This window comes from Silurus aristotelis, assembly GCF_946808225.1.
Source record: "Silurus aristotelis genome assembly, chromosome: 9".
NCBI lineage: Eukaryota > Metazoa > Chordata > Actinopteri > Siluriformes > Siluridae > Silurus > Silurus aristotelis.
Genome location: NC_139582.1, coordinates 16,559,865 through 16,580,017, shown reverse-complemented (window position 1 = coordinate 16,580,017; position 20,153 = coordinate 16,559,865). Strand labels below are relative to the sequence as shown.

The window sequence follows — 20,153 nt, the reverse complement described above, 5'->3', positions numbered from 1 at the left end:
GCTGCCAAATGCGTCCGGCTGCTGAAACCCTGCCAAAACCGCCATGCGATCTCGCCCCATCATCCACATGGGATCCTGTCTGTGTTCTGCATGACGGATAAAACGCTGAAATTTCGATCTGTCCCTAACACTCAGCTCCAATAACAGCACAATTTGGAATCGCTTTTTCTAAAAAAAACAAAAAAACAAAACGTGTCTCACATTTTGACGAGAGAGAGAGAGAGAGAAAGAAAGAGAGAGAGAGAGAGAGAGAGAGAGAGAGAGAGAGAGAGAGAGAGAGAGAGAGAGAGAGAGAGAGAGAGAGAAAGAGAGGGGAAAAAAAGGCCTAGCACTAAATCAATACTCCTCTTTGAAATTCATAAGTAATGTAACGGTAGCTCGGCTATGACACGTGCGCTGTGGGTGAATAAAGCGATCGAAAATCAGTAGCTGTCCCTGGAAATAAGAAACATAGGCAATTTATTAGTGTGCTGATCTGCCGGGGTGGCACACGCCAACGCTCGGCTTTATACGCCCACTTCTGAAGTGAGTGAAGTGAGTGAGAGTCTGCTCACTTTTCACCCTTCAATAAGTTTCTAACGGCGTATTTACAGCCTTGTGATATGAACGGTGATTATGTGCTTACTACGACCACTTTATATCCAAAAACACAGAATGTCGGAATATTTCAAAATTCCAAACACGAGTGTATTACAAATTTAAGTCAAGTCAAGTTTATTTCTATTGCGCTTTTCACAACAGACATTCCATGCTATTGATGCTATTCTTATCATAAGATCAAACAATCTTAAGTCGAACTGTCGTAACTAGTCGAACTACCTGTAGTTAAGAAAGCCTTTAAAGTACTGTAGAACGTTTTAGATGGTTAAAGCCATGCGCTGGGTCAGTAGGCACTTTCTGCACAACGATGTAACTGATAATAACTAACAATAGTTTGTGAGATGTTTATTCACCATTTATGGAAGGAGTCTCCAGTGTCAGAGCTTTTCCATGGTTAAGATGTAACAGCTATAGGAGGAGTTTACGCTTCTTTGCGGTTTCTCAGTAAAAGTGTTTTCTTTTAGCTCATTAACAGGAAATCTAATTGATCAATCAATCTAATTAATTGCATCTCATTAACAACATTAACAGAAAAACAGCCAGGCTGGTAAGAGAACTGCTTATAACTGGTGAAACCAAGTCAGAACAGAAACTCATTTCAAACAAATGAATTTTTTTAATGCTGGTAAACTGCTGTAATATAAAAGTAATAGAACAAAAATGTTGCGTTATTTATCATTAATGAAAGTTTAGTTTGGCCAAAAGTATTGGGACACCTGACTAGTTCAGCCATATGTGGCTCTTCCTCAAAATGAGGAACAAAAGTTGAAGGTACATAGAGAATAGGATGTCTTTGAATGATATTTTTGAGCTAGGAGACACAAACACTGTTCCAGCATGACAATACCGCATGTGAACGCTGACTGCAGCCCAGGAACCTCCTCACCTTCGCATCTACATCACTACCTGACTTTACTAACACCCCTGTAGCTGAATAAATCTCACACAAATCTCCAGAAAATCTAGTGGAACGTCTTCCTAGAAGTATTTTAACAGGAAATGTGAAATAGGATGCAAAAAAAAAGTGCGTATCAATCTTATAATAGGGAGTCCCCAAACTTTTGTGCATGTATTTCAGTATGGTATGAGTGCAGCTGAGTTTGTGATGCTGATTCAGAGGTTGGTGCGGTGTTGTTGTTGAACGTTAATCCCGGTAATTAAGACTGTACCTCAGGCACTGGTTAAGTCGAGGTCAATATTCAGTGGGAGGAAATATTTAGTTTGCGTTAGACATCATAAAAACCCACCTTATTTCTAAAAAGTCGGCAGAAACCCACGTCACTCATTCCAGTAATTACCATGCTCTCTCTCTCTCTCTCTCTCTCTCTCTCTCTCTCTCTCTCCCGCACTTCTTTAAAAGCCATTGTAAAACAAAGCACAGATGGATTTCTCTATCATACAATATTTTGCCTGAGGCACTTAGATGAATTAATGTAGCCCGAGTCCAGTGTAATGTACGAGTCTTGTGCAACCAAAAGATTAGAAATCTGCATTTTAAATGAAATTTAGAGCACTTTATTGTTTTTTTTTTTGGTTTTTTTTGACGAGACGATTGTGTGTTAAGCAATTAATCTGAACCCGAGTTCATGTAGAGAGACTGCAATCTGCTTTCACTTTCAATAAACTCGAGCTGTCACACTTACAGACAGAAAAAAAAACTAATTTTAACCACACATCTTATGGCATTTTCTAACCTGTATTTACCTCAGGGACAATGTCAGACGTGTCACATCGCAGCTTTTATATTATTAATGAAGTGCCGTTGTTTTGTTTTTCCAACTGACACAATCTATACAATCTGTTTCTAATGGCCCCTGACCCTGATTTATGTTTTTCTTTTCACAAAACGGATGTTTTTATTGTCTGAAAAGAAACCGTAAATCCTAGCAGGAAATTACTGTGATGTTCTGACAGGAACTGCACGATGTTCCTCAAAATGTCATGACAAATTACGAGGAAATAAACACAGGCCTGTTTGGGACACATACGTCATCGAAACACTTGAAATGGGAATGTGAGTCGGGATGTAACGAGCCGAATGTTAACATACTGCAGGGGTTTTTTTGGGCAGTCGAGAGCAAATAAACAACCTGTAATCAAACTCTAAACATTTTCCCTCATGAGACAGAAGAAGGAGAAGTTGATTTGTATCGCAAGGTCACATTTAATTCATTCGATGATTTTATCGATTTATTTAAAACCTTGCTGAATTCTTGATTCTGATTGTTTCATTAATAATCCAAAACAACAGCAAAATCAGATACATTTATTAATGTGCACTTTGTCTCTAACAATAACACACTGTTCATACTGAACATATTTATGTAACCAAATAAAAAATAATAAGAAACATCTGTGGAGACATTAATGGAAGGAGTCTCCGGTGTCAGTACTTTTCTAACTAGTCACAGGGTTTAGATGTTTCTTAGAAACAAACTAAAATGCTTTTTATCATTAAAGACATCAACATCAAAAGGAAATAAAAGAGAATTTAACAAGAGAATGACGCTAAATTTAACTCTAATTTAATAGAATAAAAATAATTGTCAATAATTTAAGCATAAAAAATTGTGATCATGTGCAAATGTACGACAACGTTTTAGTGCCACGTGAAAAAAAATACATAAATCTAAGATTACAAGAATATAGTCGTAGCATTACGAGAATAAAGTCTTAACCTGACTAGAAGAAAGTCAAAATTACGAGAAGAAAGTTGAAATTACGAGAATAAAGTCGTAGCAGCACCGGCTGAAGTTCAGGGTGTTTATTATTTGTTTTACATCGAAACCTGTCAGATACATTTCAATTCCATTTCTAATATTTAGCTTCCTGCTTTTTTATTCTCCGAACCGATTCGTTTGACTGTAATCAGTGTAAAAAATTAACCGATTAAAAATGACGTCTCCGAGTTCAGTGGTTCCTTAAAAAGCGACTTGAGGAGTTCCTCGGATTTTTCCACATACTGTACATCAGGTTTTATTAGTAGCGTCTGTGTGGAAATAACCCAGTAAAGCATGCATGAGAGTCATCCATAATTGATATGAGTGTTGAAAATGCTGAGCTGCGAATCCCCCTGCTGGGACGTGTCGATGGGTAACTTGCCTCTCACCACGAGCCAAAATGCTCTTTCAGGGAGGAACGCGCCGCCAGATCATACGTGTAATGGGACTCGAGAGACAATAGGCATTATTCTAATGTACGGACCTCTGGGATTTTTAATTCGCACCCGAATCGGAATGAGGAGGAAGCGAGAGCGGTGCTGTGGTTGGGTTTTCTGCTCTTTGGGATGTAAGTAAAGAGCAGGGTGAGGGATCTAACACGCCACAAAACTATAATTAATCAATCACTGAATGTAAAATAAATGTGATTTTCAAACAATAAATTAATTCTTTCTTTTCAGAAAGCTAATGTGTGTCCATTTATCTGTCTCGGGTAATAAAGGAGGTAAAGTTGTATTGAATGCTGTCAGGATTGAGTTGTCCTCGCTGGTGTAGAGGATATAAACCAGCTATGTGTACCTTCTGGGCTTCTCCTAAAGGCCTATAAAGTTCTCATAATGGTTCTGTGAATATCCGGGGACTCTCACACAGGAACACGTCCTGATGCAGTTTCTGGCCAGGTCCATCCATTGTTCTCTCTCAGGGTTTCGAGTGCACATGCAGTGCAGATGGCATTATTTGCCCAGATTCTCACCCTGCTAATGGATTAAAGCCCAAGTGGGTCATTTGCGCTGAGAAATATCAGTCCTTTCATCCACTCGAACCTCACACGCAGCCTACGGTCACCTTTTTGTACTGCAATGTCAACATCCAGCCATGGGTGTTTTGGCACAAGGACGTGCTAGAGTTAATGGAGCAAGTTTTGAATATGTGAGGCAGAAGTGAGATTCAGCAGCGAGCAGCGGCTGTGTGGAAGCGTTCATTTGTCTTCTCGTTTGGTTGGGACGCCGGTCTCTCGTGTCAGTTGTAGCTCCAGTCGTCATGCAAGAACATGAGCACGGTAAACTCTGAACTGTTCCGAACGAGAACTCGAATGCACACTCAAATACTCAATTCAACTCATAAAAATCCATGTCTTTAACGCAACCCATATTATAACTGTTTATACGCTGTGTTTCTTAATTGCTGTTTTACACACATTTCAAACTGCCACCAACTGTTGCTATGCATATGTTTACACGTTGTTTACACTTCTTTGTGCTTAAAGGCTTCGTGCACATTGTCATGCTGGAACAGATTTGATTCTCCAAGTTCAAGGATTGTATGAATGTGCTTTCATCTTACATTTACGCCATTTGGCAGACTCCGTCAACCAGACTTAGTTATCTCAGTTGTACATCTGAGCAATTCAGGGTTAAGGGCCTTGCTCAGGGGCCCAGCTGCTGCAGTTTGCTAGCGCTAGGATTTGAACACATGGCGTTCCCATCAAAAGTAACTTCTTGTCCTCTGTGCTATCACTTCCCCTTTACTACCACTTCATCTCTACACATTCTTTCCCACAGCTTTTTTATTTTGCTTCGTTTCACAATGCGTTATGTGTAACTATAACAGGATAACAAGAAATCAGTTTCACAATGATTCAGAGTCAAAACAAATCGGTGTGAAAGCACCCTTAAAAACATTCACTTTTCATAATCAGCTTCAGATTTTATTATGATTTTATTACCAAAGTTAAAGTGACACCCGACTTTTCCAGCTAAATGTGGGATCTCCACAAACTGCTTCAGATCTGAAAAAATGGCAATGCTGCTCTTTTCTGCATTTTCGCTCACTCAGTCGAGTTAGCAGTGTTACCATTCGCCACCACGTTTATTTATTAAAAACAAATAATACAATTCAACAGGAACAAGAATTGGCATAGTGTCTGGATTACCATGAGCTCTTGCCCAAACCAATATTAAAAAAACTTTGCTGGTTAAAACCAGGAAGTGCACGTGGCTTTGTTACTGTTTGTGATTCCGTGCTTATATGATTCTTTCCTAGTTTTTGTTCTTGTCTGAACAAAAAAAAAGCAGCAGGCAGCAGCACAAAGCAGTAATCAGCTGCACATAAACTGCAATCTTACTGTGTTTGTGTTGCGGCTGCAGAAGCTGCGTCCTTAGAAAATACAGTATGTACAAAATACACCTGACATCACATCCACACTGACTACAGCAACATCTGTGAAAAAAAGCACAGAAACCTACTGCTTTGGCAAACCTTCCCCTTTTCCCAGCACTAACATGGGGTTTTGTTGGTAAGGAAATGCTGCCTCATTAGTATGCAAGATTACATGCCTACACAGATGTGGTCAACTGCTAAATTGTGGTTTTATAGCATTAACAAAAACATTTAATCCTACAAAAAAAAAAATAATAAAGGAATGAAATAGACATTTTTTAAAATTATTTTTATCAGATGCATTAACTTTTTATGTATAAATATTTATTTTGTAAAAAAACTTAAATTATTATTATTATTATTATTTAGTAAATTATTATTTTTATAAATATTATTAATTAACATTATTCTCTCTTTAAAATGTGGTCTAGATGTTTTTAATTTAAAAGTATACATATTATTTTACTTAATATATAATATATTATACAAAAGATCTGTTTTAAAAGTGAAACAATAAGATTTTTTTGTCATCTAGACATGACAGGACGTCTAGACAACAGGTAAAATAAAAATTTTCAACACTGCTGCTTTATATTAACTGAAAAACAAGCACTTTAACCAGCGAGGTAAAAAAAGACAGAGTAAAGGCTGAGTAAATCAAACAACAACAAAAAAAGAAAAAACCCATAAGCAATGTGAGAGCAGCTCAAATAAAACACTGACCAAAAGCCTGTTGCAGCAGTAACCTGCTCTTCGGGGACAACTTTTTTGGCTCGGTTCCTGCACAATAATTAGCGTTTCTGCTCACCCTGGTCGTTTCACGTAGTTGGACCAGGACCAACAGGAGATTGAAGTACAAATGAGCTGAAATGAGAGTTTATTCTCTGTGCAATGTCACATTTCCCATGTGCAATGTAAGCGAGAGATAACGGCGAACAAAGCGGCGTGATAACGCAAAATAACGCTGGAGGAGGAGGCTATTTTCTTCCCTTTTCTCTGCCATGTGTTTTAGTTTCTGATGTTGGAAAGCGGTGTTATATTACTTACACCACGACTCAACAAAAGGATGCTTTTACAATACTTTGTTTCCTCGTAGCTGGATAATATAACAAATGTTACAAATGTTGTTGCTATGGTTACATATAAAACCGACATACTGCTCAGTTCTTGTTTTAAAGTTGATTATGTTTTCGTTTCTGAAGAAAAGCTATAGACCTAGCTTAAACTATTAATGATCAGTGTCTGAGTATCAGATCACTCAGATGCTCTTAGATAAAAATAATCAACTCCATCATACTAACAAAACACCCTGACAGTGGTAGAGACGACGTATTTCGTGCCCAACTCATCCTTATTTAATGAAGATGAAGAGATGAAGAAGTTATAAAACTGTGTAACAGAATGTATAAGTTTAGTGTCTACAAGTTTGTTCCTTATTATTGTAAGTTTGTTCCCAAATGAGAAGGCGACTGTGGTGAAAGAAAAAAACTCCCTGAGATGTCATGAGGAAGAAACTTCGAGAGGAACCAGACTCAAAATGGAACCTGTCCTCATCCTCGACACTGAAGATCCATTCAAATACAGTTCCATTATTTTTGAGGTGCTGTTCAGTAACAGCTTAAATAACGAAACTGTTCATGCAAACTGTGATCCATTGTAGCAGACTGTTGATGTTAATTACAATCCAAATCCATCCTTAAAGTCTAATTTCAGTTATTCCTCACATATTAAAATGCACGCTACAGTTCATCTGCAATGACTTTAATATGATTGCAGAGAAACGACTCAGAAAAAGTCACTCGATCCCCTGAGGGAAAAAAAAAAAACCCACAAGCCAGTGACTGCACACCAACAGAGCTGTCTCTATGGCAACCGAACTCTTTCTCCTCCGACGTTACACGTCTGAATGTTTACTGTCAGTATAATCTGTTCAGTGTGTCAGCAACAAATTATCATATTAACATGCTCTAAATACTAAAGAGAGAAGTACGTGGTGATTTACCGGCGTCTGGGCGTGTGCGCAGGCGTCATCGCAGCTTCCCTCATCGATTTTCCTGCAAATCATATTGAGAGGCAGCATTATTGGGGCCGTAGCCTGTGTGCCGTTGCTACCGCGCGTGTCGATTTTCATGGCCTGGAGTTAAACGGATAGATTTTCATCACATTTTCCCCCATCTATGAAGATTGGCCTTACGCCAACAGCGACCCAATCGTCCTGATAAGTAGGCCTTCATTGGCTGACTCGTCCATTTTCAAATCTATTACATTATTTTCATCATTTCTGCTCTGAGCCATGTCTTCCCTATTTCTCATCACTGCCTACATGCGAGGCATTTTTAACAGGACACGACTCTTCCACTTCTTTAACTCCTTTGAATGTCTGATTCATTTGCGCCTGGGGTGAACCACTTCCCTTTTAAAAGTGGGCCAAAAGCAGGAAGCCAAGCGTGGTACTGCGGTCCAACATGAGCTGGAGAAAAGACAAGCAGAATTAGCGACATAATACTTTATCCTCCGTGTTTCTAAAGCTGGGACCACCGCACGAGTCTGCAGGAGTCTTCACAAAGTGCCGATCCCTTTTTATTGATATACCATTTTTCCCCCTCTTTGTGCCATTATCATGCTGATCGCTTACCACTGGCCTTCCACTACACTGTGCCATGATGTGTTGGGATCAGAGTTCAGAGCAGGTTCAGCTCAGTCTCAGACCCATGGATGATTTAACTCTAAAATGTATTTTGCATCGGACTGCTACGGCTGTGTATCCATGTTTCATTTCAATCTCATAATTCTGTCAAATATCCATCCGGTTGCCAAATCTCCTTTCACACAGAGAATGTGAAAGATTTAAAACCCCTGTTTTGTTAATAGAGACCCTTTTCCAAAGTAAAGTTTTCTTTTAACTGATATTAATTAGGGTTCACCAAGTGGGACAAACCAAAAACCACTTTATATATATTATATCTTCTGTACAAATCTCCAACTGAAATTAGCTTCTCAGTACAATTCAGTAAATTATAATAAAATCTTCCATAATGCAGTGCTGAGTAGGGTTGCAAAGGGCTGAAAATCTCTGAAACTTTCCATGGAAACTTTATCTGGGAAATTGCAGAAACTTACCAGGGTTTTATGGGAATTTACTAACAATTTGGGGAAATTTTTATAACCTGTATTAATTTTCAAAAATAAATATCAACATTTTGCTTGGTCATGAGCTGACATGAATGCAAACATAAACACAGATTTTGAAAATGACTGATTGTCCTGCAAGATTTTTGACATTGCAGTTCTCTGTTATAAGATCACCTGCAATTATGCGCATTCCCGTTAATTCCTGTGGAAATTCCTGGAATTTTGCAACCATAGTGGTGAGTTACTTGACTCCTACAGAGCCAATGATTACAAATTTTTTATCTATTAATTACCATTTCAGAATATCAGTGTTATGACAAAAACAATCGCTTTATTGTATTTTGAACTGAATTACAGCCTGCACTATTATCAGTCATTCTCCTAAATCACTAATCAGCATCTTTTCATTGGAGAAAGTCAAAGTCTTCTGCTATAATGATGTATAATGAAAATCTGCTTGTAGATTATTTTCTTGTCTCTGTGGTGCCTCAGAAAATCATGTGACCAGTAAAATTCAGCCAATCAGGACAAAGTTGGAAATCCAGAAACCAGCATTAAGGCGTTGTACAGTATATATTTGAAATTGCTGAAAATACCTTTAATAAAAGTGCTGCATATTGCACTTTGGTGTGAATGTTTTTTTGCAGCGTCGTCATGCTGAGTCAAATATACTACGCAACTACGCCGAGTTCCTTTTATTAACCTCCAATCATTCCTGTTTTTCTCTGAGACGGCACTCACTAATTATATTTCACCTAATCTCAGCCTGTAGAGCTCCATAAAAATCAATGTGCATGCAAATGACCTGACAAGACTCCTCTTTTGATCGTTTTTTTTTTTCTTATTATGTCTCGCTTTGCTGGTTCATTAAAAGCTTTTCGACTCCGACCAGACAGCGCTCGTGTTTAATCGGGTAGGAGGTCTGCTGTGGCTGTTTCTTTGTAGTTCCTTTGGACTCGGATTAAAAGGTCCGTCTCTACGTCTGCGGGGCAGTTTGTCCATTTGTCTGCGTCACTGTTTTTGTGAACTGAAGTAAAGAGGAGTAGGTTGGTTAATCTCCCAGTCCAGCTGGAACATGGATACTGGTAATTAGTGGGCTCCTGCACCATGAATCACTAACCAGCAGACAGACCACAGAGCGGACAGACAGGCCGAATCAATCTGCACTGGTGTCGCAATCGTAGGGTCATGTAGTGGAATTAATATAATTGACCTTTGGCGGAAAACTGACAACATGCTAAAGTGCTGAGCAGCGGCCGAGTCACACATCATTAGAGCTGACTGGAACGGCTGCAATGTCCTGTTTATCTTCATGACATTACAACGCAGGGAACTATTCTCACTGATGGATATGCACTAGTCAGATATTCCTAAAGAAGACTGTATTGTGGCTCACATTTGTCGTGTTTTGTGTGACATGAAATGGCTGCCATGATATGTGTTAGTCAGAGGTCCAAGAACTAAGCTGGTCAGAGCACAGGTGGACACGATAAATCAACATGCTAACATGCATGATAGCATTGAACAAGACTTTGCAAACTCGCACATGCAACATGATGCAAAAACAAGACAGGTGAACACTATCGAATCAACAATCCAATGAATACGAAGTTTAGAGCAAATATTGGTCGAAGTTTAGTTTGAAACAGAGGAAGTAAAATTTTTAACACTGACATTTCCATGTCAGTTAATTGGCCTCTTCTGAACGCACTCTGATATTCAGTAGGGATGTGCAGCTCCATAACTGAGGCCGATACGTTTTGCATCTCGATGAATAGCCAACGATATGATACATTAAAGATACATATGAAGCAGAAACCGATGTGATGCGATACGATTCTCCCAGTACGATGCAATGCGTTCCAATTTTCCGATCGCAAAAAAAAAAAAAAAAAGAATATGAAATAAAACCAGACGTTCTTGTTCTGTTGTGACTGCAGGAAGTTACAGCTCTACCTTTGCCATGTTAATCTGTATTCTATGTGACTTTCGGGACACGCCTCGGTCTTCACGTAGCGGTAGCGGTGCTGAGAGAACGCGCTCGAGAAACAGTTTAACGAGGAGAAATCGATCTGTATATAAATATGTATATATATTCATCACAAATTATTGGTCACTTTTTACCGATGCAAATATGTTAAAAAAAAACTATGGTTGACACTTTCTTAAATCGATGCATCACTTTTATGCCGATGCGAATCACTGAATCTTACCATCCGTAATCTTTAGTGACGAATATTACTAGGCTTTAAGTCTAGACGTGGTGGAAATTTCCCGACCAGAAAAAACCCAAACCTACCCAAACCTGTGTCACAATATTCATTAGAGGTCTATGAAGATTCCAACATTCTGATATTACATACTGCACCTTTAAATCCCAGAGCTGGCCACTGGAGAGTTAAAGCTGGGAGTAAAGCCTGCATGTGAAGAGTTATTTCTGCCCACAGAGTAAATACACTGTCTGGAAATAGTAACGTGTTTGCGAGGCAGAAAAAGTCACAACAGCTCCACAACAAATACGTTTCATACGGTCTTTTGAACAAGCGTAAAAAACTACAGTACGGGATCAGTGTGTCCTTGAGCCTGCATGAATTGAGCGCGCTCGCTGTGTGAATGAATACGCGGCGTGAAGTAATGAATGAGCTGTACGGATCTGATGAATGAAAGACCTTCACCTTTGCCGAGAAAAAATTACTCTTCTCTCTCTCGCTCTCTCTGAACAGGCAGGGAAATGGCTAAATAAAAATGTCTTAACCAGCCTTTTTTTTCCTCCCCATACCTGCAATTATGTATCGAAGCTTAAAAAAGCAGGCAGCGCCTTTTAATGCGTTGGAGAATTAAAGGCCGATAAGAGGCTCTTTAGAGGCTGCCAGTGCCATTTACCCAGGCGAACTGTATTACTGTAATACGGATATCAACAGGTCATGCTCTGTTTGCACATATAATTAGAGCTGAGAGTGCGCTGCGAGCTGAAGACATGACAAAGCAAAAGGCTGTGAATATGTGTGTGAGTGTGTGAGTGTGTTGTGGGGGGGGGGGGGGGGGGGGCACCTGGGTGATATTAGCCTTGTCCTGAAAGCGCACCTGTAGAGGACATGGCGGCCCTTTGCAGCGTGGCATAAACGCATTATAAAAACGCTTCTCGATGCCAACTCGTTAACGGTGACTCCAAAAACCTAATTGGTTTATTAATGCAACTTCAAAGACTAATCAGCAATAAATTCTTAATTGACTGATGATATGAGCACCTTTTACCTAATCAGACGGATTAATTAATCATCAGGAAATAACGATCATCCAGATCGATAGCAATCAATTCATGGCTGGGTCCTGCCCACAGATCCACTCCACACACGGTGCGTCGAAATGCACGTGATAAACATACGATCGCTATACAAACAATAAACAATTTGCATGTTGATTTAAGTCTGATATATATAAACCTGATATTGAATGTTTTCCCAACTCGCTGTTCTTGATTCTGATTGGTCGGTGGGACCAATTTTTTCTTTTGCACAAGTTATGACAGTAGTGCTGCTGAAGTTTAGATGAAGATGCATTCTCCAGTGTTACTGCTTTGTAACAGTTTGACATAAAGCTGTAACATTTTACTGTAGAGTTTATGCAATTTCTGCTTTTTTTTATTATTATTATTAAATTGATAAGAAAAAGAGAGGATGGTGAGGAAACGCCTGGGAAAGATTTATATTATATAAAGATTTCAACGTTTAAAGGGTTTTAAAGCAATATTTTAAAGATTGTCACTTGTAGGATGTTTAAAATATACGTTCTGTTTAGCTATAGATCAGAAATATTATAATAAGAATTATGTGTATACTTTTTTAGTACTCTTCTGTCCTTTCATGAAGGTTTAACTTTAAAAAATAATACATATGAAATAAGAAACAGTTCTATAGTTCAATAAATCTTCAATCGCAATAGTAACGGTTCTCATTTTACGATCTGATTCCGATTGCTCTGATTTAACAATGCATATTACTGTTATATTTACTTAATTTTAATGTTTTTGAAACAAAATCGCTTCTATCTAGTATGTGTTTACCTCTGGGGGGAGAAGTTTATGAGGCGACAGACTTTTTCATCCGAGTGTGAATAAATCCACCACCGTTCCCCTGGAATCCTGTCCATTACATTGGAGCTCTTATGCGCCTAAATTCAGCTTAAGGCTGTAAGACGGAGAAACGTATCTATAAATCATGTATAATAAGCTCCCTGTAGGAAGATCGATATGCCCGTTGCACCTCAGAACTTCACCGTCGCAGTTAACATTTGTCAGTGACGACTGCTCCCTGAGTAACATTTGCTCTGGAGGCGGATTTTCATACGGCGGTGTAAAAAGAAAAACGCGTACGTTTATCAGTTATCGCTATTTCCTTCTTTAGATAAGAGATTTTACTCAACGCTAAAATCGCAAACTTTTATATTCTTAAGATACATTTGTATAAAATGTGATTAAGGTTCAAATTTAGGGTCGGAGTTTAGTGTTTTAAGCTTTTCTTATGACTTTATTCACATGAAATTATGGAGAAATTATGACCTCAAATATATTGAAAGACCAGGTTTGAATTCTACAGAGTTCAGAACAGCATTCAGTAGAATTCTGAGAATCGCATTCGGGAGTGGAGAAATAAGTTTATTACATTTAGAAGAAAAAATATTTTACTTACAAAATTACAACATTTTTGGACTTTGTTTCTTTTATTTTTTCTTATTCTTACTATATTATGTAACCAGAATCAAGGGCTTTGTATTATTATTATTATTATTATTATTATTATTATTATTATTATTATTATTATTAGTTTATATTATTTAATTTATTATTATTTATTTTATTTTGATTGTATATCAAACCCCCACATTAAACATTTGTATACTCGTTAGCAAGTTTCCTGATATTTATTCAACATTGATGGAAGGAGTCTTAAGTGTCAGAGCTCCAGTGAGAGATGAAGCTGTACCTTCCAGCAAAAGAAGACTGTTCATAAAAAGTCCAAACTTTCTGATTTGTACCTGTTCCTTTCTGGACGTTTTCCACCATGAAGCGTAAACATAAATGGATAAGAAGTACAGAACAATGCATCATTAATACTTGAGGATGGGTTTCATTTTGAGGCTGGTTTCCCCTCATGTCATCTCATGGAAGTTTTTCCTTCACCACAGTCGCCAATGGATCTTTCATTAGGGATAAACTTACACTTTTAAGGAACAAACGTATCCATTCTTTTATAAGAGACAGATGGTTAAAATGTGAAATCATGCGTAAAACTGGGCAAATCTCCCACAGAGACGTTTGACATGACATGTGTTTGACGTATGCCAGCGCTGCAACAAGTCGTTCGAGGTGGTCCGAGCAGCAAACGAGCTTCAAGAGAGGAAGAACATCACTGGTCGACGACGAGAGATCAGAAACAGCTTTTGCGGAAATGACCTTTTTCTCGAAGATGAAGATGAAGCTCAAAGGTCGTCGTTTTGACACCGTTGCGGAGATCTGGCACAAATCACAGAAGATGCTTGACACGCTTCGAGAAGAAGACTTCCAGGACCCGTTCTAGAAGAAAGCTGGGGGCGCTGTTTTGCTGTGCAAGGGGACTATTTTTAAGTTGATGGTGTGGAAACGTAGATAAATTAAGTACTTTCTTGTAAACAGAGAAAGTCTCCAAACTTTTTGATATCAGCTCGTACTTGGCCAATTGTTGCGGTGTAAAATGAGGCAAATTCGAGGCCAAACTCTCAAACATCTTCATCCCAAACAGCTATCGGTGACTATTTTCCAAACCAGCACACAATAATATCATTGCTTCCTTACTCTAGTTAATAATGCCAACAAATTAGCTAGCATAATGTTATTTCCTGTCACAACTCTGTTACAAAACACGGGGCTGTGTGCATTTTCTGTGCTTTTTTTCTTCAGGTTCCTCTGTTCATTCTCCTCCTGGTTCTCATCTCCATCCCTAAGCACTTGGACCTGATTTCTCAATTAGCTGGACATGTCTCTGTCTCATCTTTTCTAGCACAGAGCCGTTTCAAACATCTGACAGCGGACAGGAAAGGGTCTCTCTCTCTCTCTCTCTCTCTCTCTCTCTCTCTCACTCTCTCTCTTTTGCTCAGTGTATCTGTGAGCAGGTAGAGCAGAGGACCAAGGTCCCTCATTTGTATCTGTCAAGGCTGATTAATGATATTTCATCCTCTCCGTGTTCTCCTTTTTTTATTTTCCGTTGCCTCTCTCTCTCTCTCTCTCTTCCAATTTTTGTACACCTGCTTAACGTGGGAGCTGGTTAGGGGTTGGTGAGGTAGGGACGGGGCAAATGGGGAACGGGGGGGGCGGGGAGGACACACACGATTAGTAGGACACGTCATGTTTATGCACAAACATGGCGTCTACATGTGATTCAGCTTATAGAACACACATATAGTGTGTAATTATGTCGAGGTTGTGGTGCTGATTCATCAACCTTTCCCTCATCACACACACACACACACACACACACACACACACGCACACATAAAATATTGTGTTACCGCAGTAGCTATAAAGCCCCCACCATTTACTGCAGTCCAAACGAGATGCGTCTCTCTCTCTCTCTCTCTCTCTCTCTCTCTCTCTCTCTCTCTCTCTCTCTTTCTTCAGGTCTGCTTGTCTCTTCTCCCCATGATGACTAAATCACTCCTGGTTCCATTGGATCTTTCCGGTGGCCGTCAGCCGTAGAATGAATGCCTACACAAGTTCAAGTTTGTCAGTAGTGGGAAAAGGCAGCGTCATCAGGCGTACGCTTCATGCGCACGTTTCATTTTCATTAGCAGGACCTCATACTGCAACGCAACACCATGGTTTTCACTGTAGGGGGTTTGTCCTTGGGTATCTCCCCCCCCACCACACACACACACACACACACACACACACACACACACACACACACACACACACACACACACACACCAATTAAATGTCAGGATTCACTTAATTAGTTTCAAAAGGCAAAGTGAAGATTAAACCAGTTCCCTCCTGATCATTTTTCGAACAGCGGCCCGTCATTGGCTGTGTGTGGATTAAACACGTATTAGATAAAAACTATGAGATTATTCCCTCATTGTTTTTTTTTCTCCTCTTGCAAGTCCATTTCTTCGGTCGCTGCCTCCTGAGCCCCCGGTGGATTTACGGAGGGGGTGTGTGTGTGTGTGTGTGTGTGTGTGTGTGTGTGTGTGTGTGTGTGTGTGTGTGTGTGCGTGCGCGCGCGTGTGTGTGTGTGTGTGTGTGTGAGTGGAAAATACCCAAGGACAAACCCACGCACACACACCATGTTGCACAGATGAGGACTTGAGACTGATTACAAAAACAAATTAATCTTTATTCAGACGGGAGTGCAGTAAATCTCGACAAAACACAAACAAGTATTTACAGTTCCATAATCAGGTGTAACAAGAGTGGCATTAAATTCTCGGCAAGAGTGCGCCTGGGCCGTCTTTAATGGCTGCGCCGTGGCGGGTTTTTTTCCTGCAAAACTGATTAAACATGCAATCTGATTATGAGCGCTCGTATTGGGAAGGAGAAAAAGCATGCCGCCTGTTTCTCAGGTGCAAATGGATTTTGGAGAAGAGGATTAGAAGACATCCAGCCCTCGACATGCTGCGTAATGGGTTTGAAGTGACTGAACGGCAGGTAGACGGGAGCGGATGGGGAAATACCTGAAGAGCACTCGCTGGTAATGTCGGAGCACCGCGCTGTAAACCCTTGGGCGATGTTGATTTGAGTGAGAATTGCACGAGCGGAGAGAGTGAATTAGACCTGGCGGGACTGTGTAGATCCTTAATGCGGCCTGTAAGACAACTGGACAATAGAAATGTGTGTCTGCTTATTAGGAGGCACGGCTTTGCACCGACCGGATCGATACGACATCAAAGCTCATCATCAGACCCGACTCTCAGGCACTGAAGTTCGTCTGCCTTTCAACAAAGAGGCCAGAGTGCACTTTACTAATGCTAATCGAGGAGGCTGAGGGGAACCTCAGTGAGGAGGCTGAGGGGAGGTGATAACCTACAAAAGACTATAAAAGTGTACTTTTTAAGCTTATTCATGATGTGTTTTGGTACTGCAATATATTTTTTTATTTATCACCTCAGGATGCATGTGAGCTCTAACCGACCACCTGCTTTACCGCAGTGCCAACCCATAACTAATAACGTCCTCGAAGTCCTTGAAGCTGATGTGTCCATCTGAGTCGTGGTCCACGTGTCTGTCAGGAGAAAGAAATTCACCCAGTTACTGACCGCCAAACACGTCATAGTAGACCCAATGGTTATTTCCGGCTTTAGAGGCTGATAAAGCTTTAGATCCAGTCCTGTAGGCAAGAGTGATGAAAAAGAGCCAGAATGCCACCGACACACCACACAGGGGTAGAACACTAAAGGCGGTATTGAGTGACTGTCGCTGATGGATATTAACTCGAAGCAGGGAGACCAATAAACACTCGCTTTCCTTTCTCAAATTCAATATGGCACCCTGTCTGTATATCCGATACTTGTCATCGTAATCAGTATCAATCGTGTACATTCTAGCTGTAGGGTTACTATTAGTTTCAGTGATTTCCGAGGAAATTACTCAGAAGATACATGACAAGTCCAGAAAGTGGAGCTTTGCAATGCCCTCAGACCTCAAGTCTACAAGGACTACTTGACGTGTGCACTCCATTTTGCTTTCACTGTCCGATTACATCAGGCCAAAGCCAATCGTAAAATCTAGAAAATGTACTGGAAACCCTAGCATGTTTTAGTGGACGAGTCTTTCTTTTGGTTGTGAATCTCTGGATTGCCTAGATGACCAGAATGAAATATATGGCCATATGTGTATATATATACATATATGGCTACATTTCATAGTCAAATATTTTATACTTTTTTCTCAGCTACATTTAGTGAAATCACTCGTTCCTTTTTATTTGCGAGGATAAAAACGTAACTGGTGAAACACGCAGCAAGTCACCAATCAGGATCGAGCGCACGCTCTGTTTTACACGTGTTCTGATCGGCGCTTGGTGCATCTACTGATCACCAACATACAGTTCAGCATCAGTTCAACATCAAGCAGAACATTTAGAGAGAAATAAATGATGAAGAAACTCCAGACTCGAACTCGCCACAACACACGTGACCTCGTTTACACGTTCTTATTAAAGGTTTTGGGCTCACGATTATTTTAATAGAAATCAATCAGTGTTTGAGTCATTAATATCATTCTATTAATAGATCAGTGTGCTGAGAGTCACATTCGGGTCTTTCCACATAAACTGAGTTGATTAAGTAAAGAATCTTGTGATTAAAATGATAATAGGAACATTATAGTTATAATAAATCAATACTTTGGATACTTAAGTACATTTGAAGGCAAATACTTTTACTTTTACTCAAGAGAAAGTTTAAATTGATCACTTTCATGTGAGTGGATCTCTACTTTATCTCAAATACATGGATTGTGTACGTTGTCCATCGTTGCCCAAAACCTATACAAAACATCTTGGTGTTAAATATGTCCGATGCACAGAATAGCACAGTAAATCAGAGTATAGGTTTAAAGGTATGTCTGAGTCAGTCTGGTATAAAACTATATAAACTCTGATTATAATTTAACACTTAAATTAAGATATGGTTATGATCAAATGAATGTAAAACCCCAAAGCCAGTGGCAGTAACACCGGTGTGTGCAGCCTGAGCGACTTAAGTGAGACGACGCTCGACTTATTTCACGTGCTGATGGAGGTCATGTTCTCCTGACTGGTCCTTTTATCAGGATGGAAGGTGATGCACATGACAGAGGAACAGTCCAGGGACAGGGGACGCTTTTTCCATTTTCAGTGCAGGTAAAACGGGAAAGCAAGAGTTCTCAGAGCACACACACACACACACACACACACACACACACACACACACACACACACACAACCTAAACAGTATTCCTCCAATTTAAATACATCTGGCTGCCTATTTCAATGATTGTGAACTTCAACGCTGTGTATAATGTTTGAATATTTGTAGATTACGAAATAAAATCTCCCAAAGCTACAGTACAATCGGAGTTGGATCCTAGTGTGCAGATGTTTAATGGTCAATGTTCCTCATCTGCTTTCCTGATGTTCACTAATGCTTGTACGGTACAAGAGAGGGTCCAAACTCGGACAGAGGAGATGCATATGTAGAGATATCAAAATAGCTGTCAGCCTGCATGCCTGGATCCGAATTCAAAGTGGCTTGAGCCAGTGTCCAGACTTATCACACACTCCCAGAGCCATTTCTCTAAAGTGCGGCACACTGAGAGAGCAGACGCTTGATTACATCGTCAGATGAGCGAGGATGAATGAGCAGATAAAGATGATGCACGAGCAATTGGATCAGTGTGGGAGAAGAGCGTGTTGGAGAGCACTGTTTTTTTTTTTTTTTTGCTTCTTTCGCTCAGTGCCCACTTCCTGCACAGATTAAATTGAATGGAGTAAATAGCTAAACTGGAATCTCCTATTTCCTGCTTATTGGATCTTTCTTCCTGTTCAGCCAGCACGGTATCGCACAAATCGGAGAGCATCGTGCTGAGCTATTTGATAAGACCCGGGTCCACACTGGGAATTAGCTGGGCGATGTAACTGAAGGCAGAATCGATGTGGATGGAGAAAAAAAAAAGCGAGAGAACTCTGTCTTCCTGTGTGTGTGAGGATATTCGTTGGGAGCTTGTGTGTTTTCCAGCCTCGCTCTCTCGCTAGGTGATTTCTCTATTACTCCGAGCAGCAGACTGATGGAGTGCAAACCCAGCAGATGTGAGGGAAATTTGGTAGCAACAGGGAGGAGAATTAAAACAACATTAGGCATCCAGTAACTGGAAAATCACGCTTTCCCGTTCCGTGCTGGTGAATCTCGATCAAATAGTAGTGCACTAAGGACCTAATTAGATTCTAATACGGCCCTCCCAGTGGAGGAGGAGGAGGAGGAGGAGGACCACTGGGATGTCGCCCGTGCCCTTGCCCGTCTTCAGGCCCTCTTCAGACCTGTTCAATCAGAAATCACCATCCCGTGCTCCAGAACTGTCAGAAGTCCATAATCACAAAACGCTGGCGTTAAAGATGGGGGACAGAGTGGGTGTGTGTGATGAGGACGTTGTCTGTGAAAGCGATTAAGCGGCGATGGTGGCCGCGTCACATACCGCGTATTTGACTGACTGGTCTGATATTAACACTGAAGCAACACGTCAAGTCGCCTGGAAAGTTGTCAGATCGGTAAAAGTGCTGGAGGGGCTTTGCTGTCCCCGCTGTCTTTACCATG

The 20,153-nt window shown here is 40.2% G+C and overlaps 2 protein-coding genes across 7 annotated transcripts in view; both read right to left on the bottom strand.

The window, feature by feature from the left end:
* The window catches only part of foxn3 (forkhead box N3), a 91,571-nt gene extending 91,386 nt beyond the window's left edge, over positions 1-185 (bottom strand). For all 3 annotated transcript variants that reach the window (XR_014535200.1, XR_014535201.1, XM_083551084.1), the window contains exon 1: positions 1-185. This exon is cut by the window's left edge and continues 2,552 nt beyond it. The gene's annotated coding sequence lies outside the window, so the exon portion shown is untranslated.
* Positions 186-7,003: 6,818 nt separating this feature from the next.
* efcab11 (EF-hand calcium binding domain 11) overlaps positions 7,004-20,153 on the bottom strand; it is a 61,086-nt gene continuing 47,936 nt past the window's right edge. For 2 of the 4 annotated variants that reach the window (XM_083551128.1, XM_083551133.1), the window contains one exon: positions 16,181-17,086. In XM_083551128.1, coding sequence (XP_083407254.1) covers positions 17,005-17,086 — 82 coding nt within the window. In that variant the 3' untranslated portion in view covers positions 16,181-17,004. Of the gene's footprint in view, positions 7,754-16,180; positions 17,087-20,153 lie in introns of those variants that run through there. The other 2 variants (XM_083551129.1, XM_083551127.1) reach the window with 2 other exon arrangements.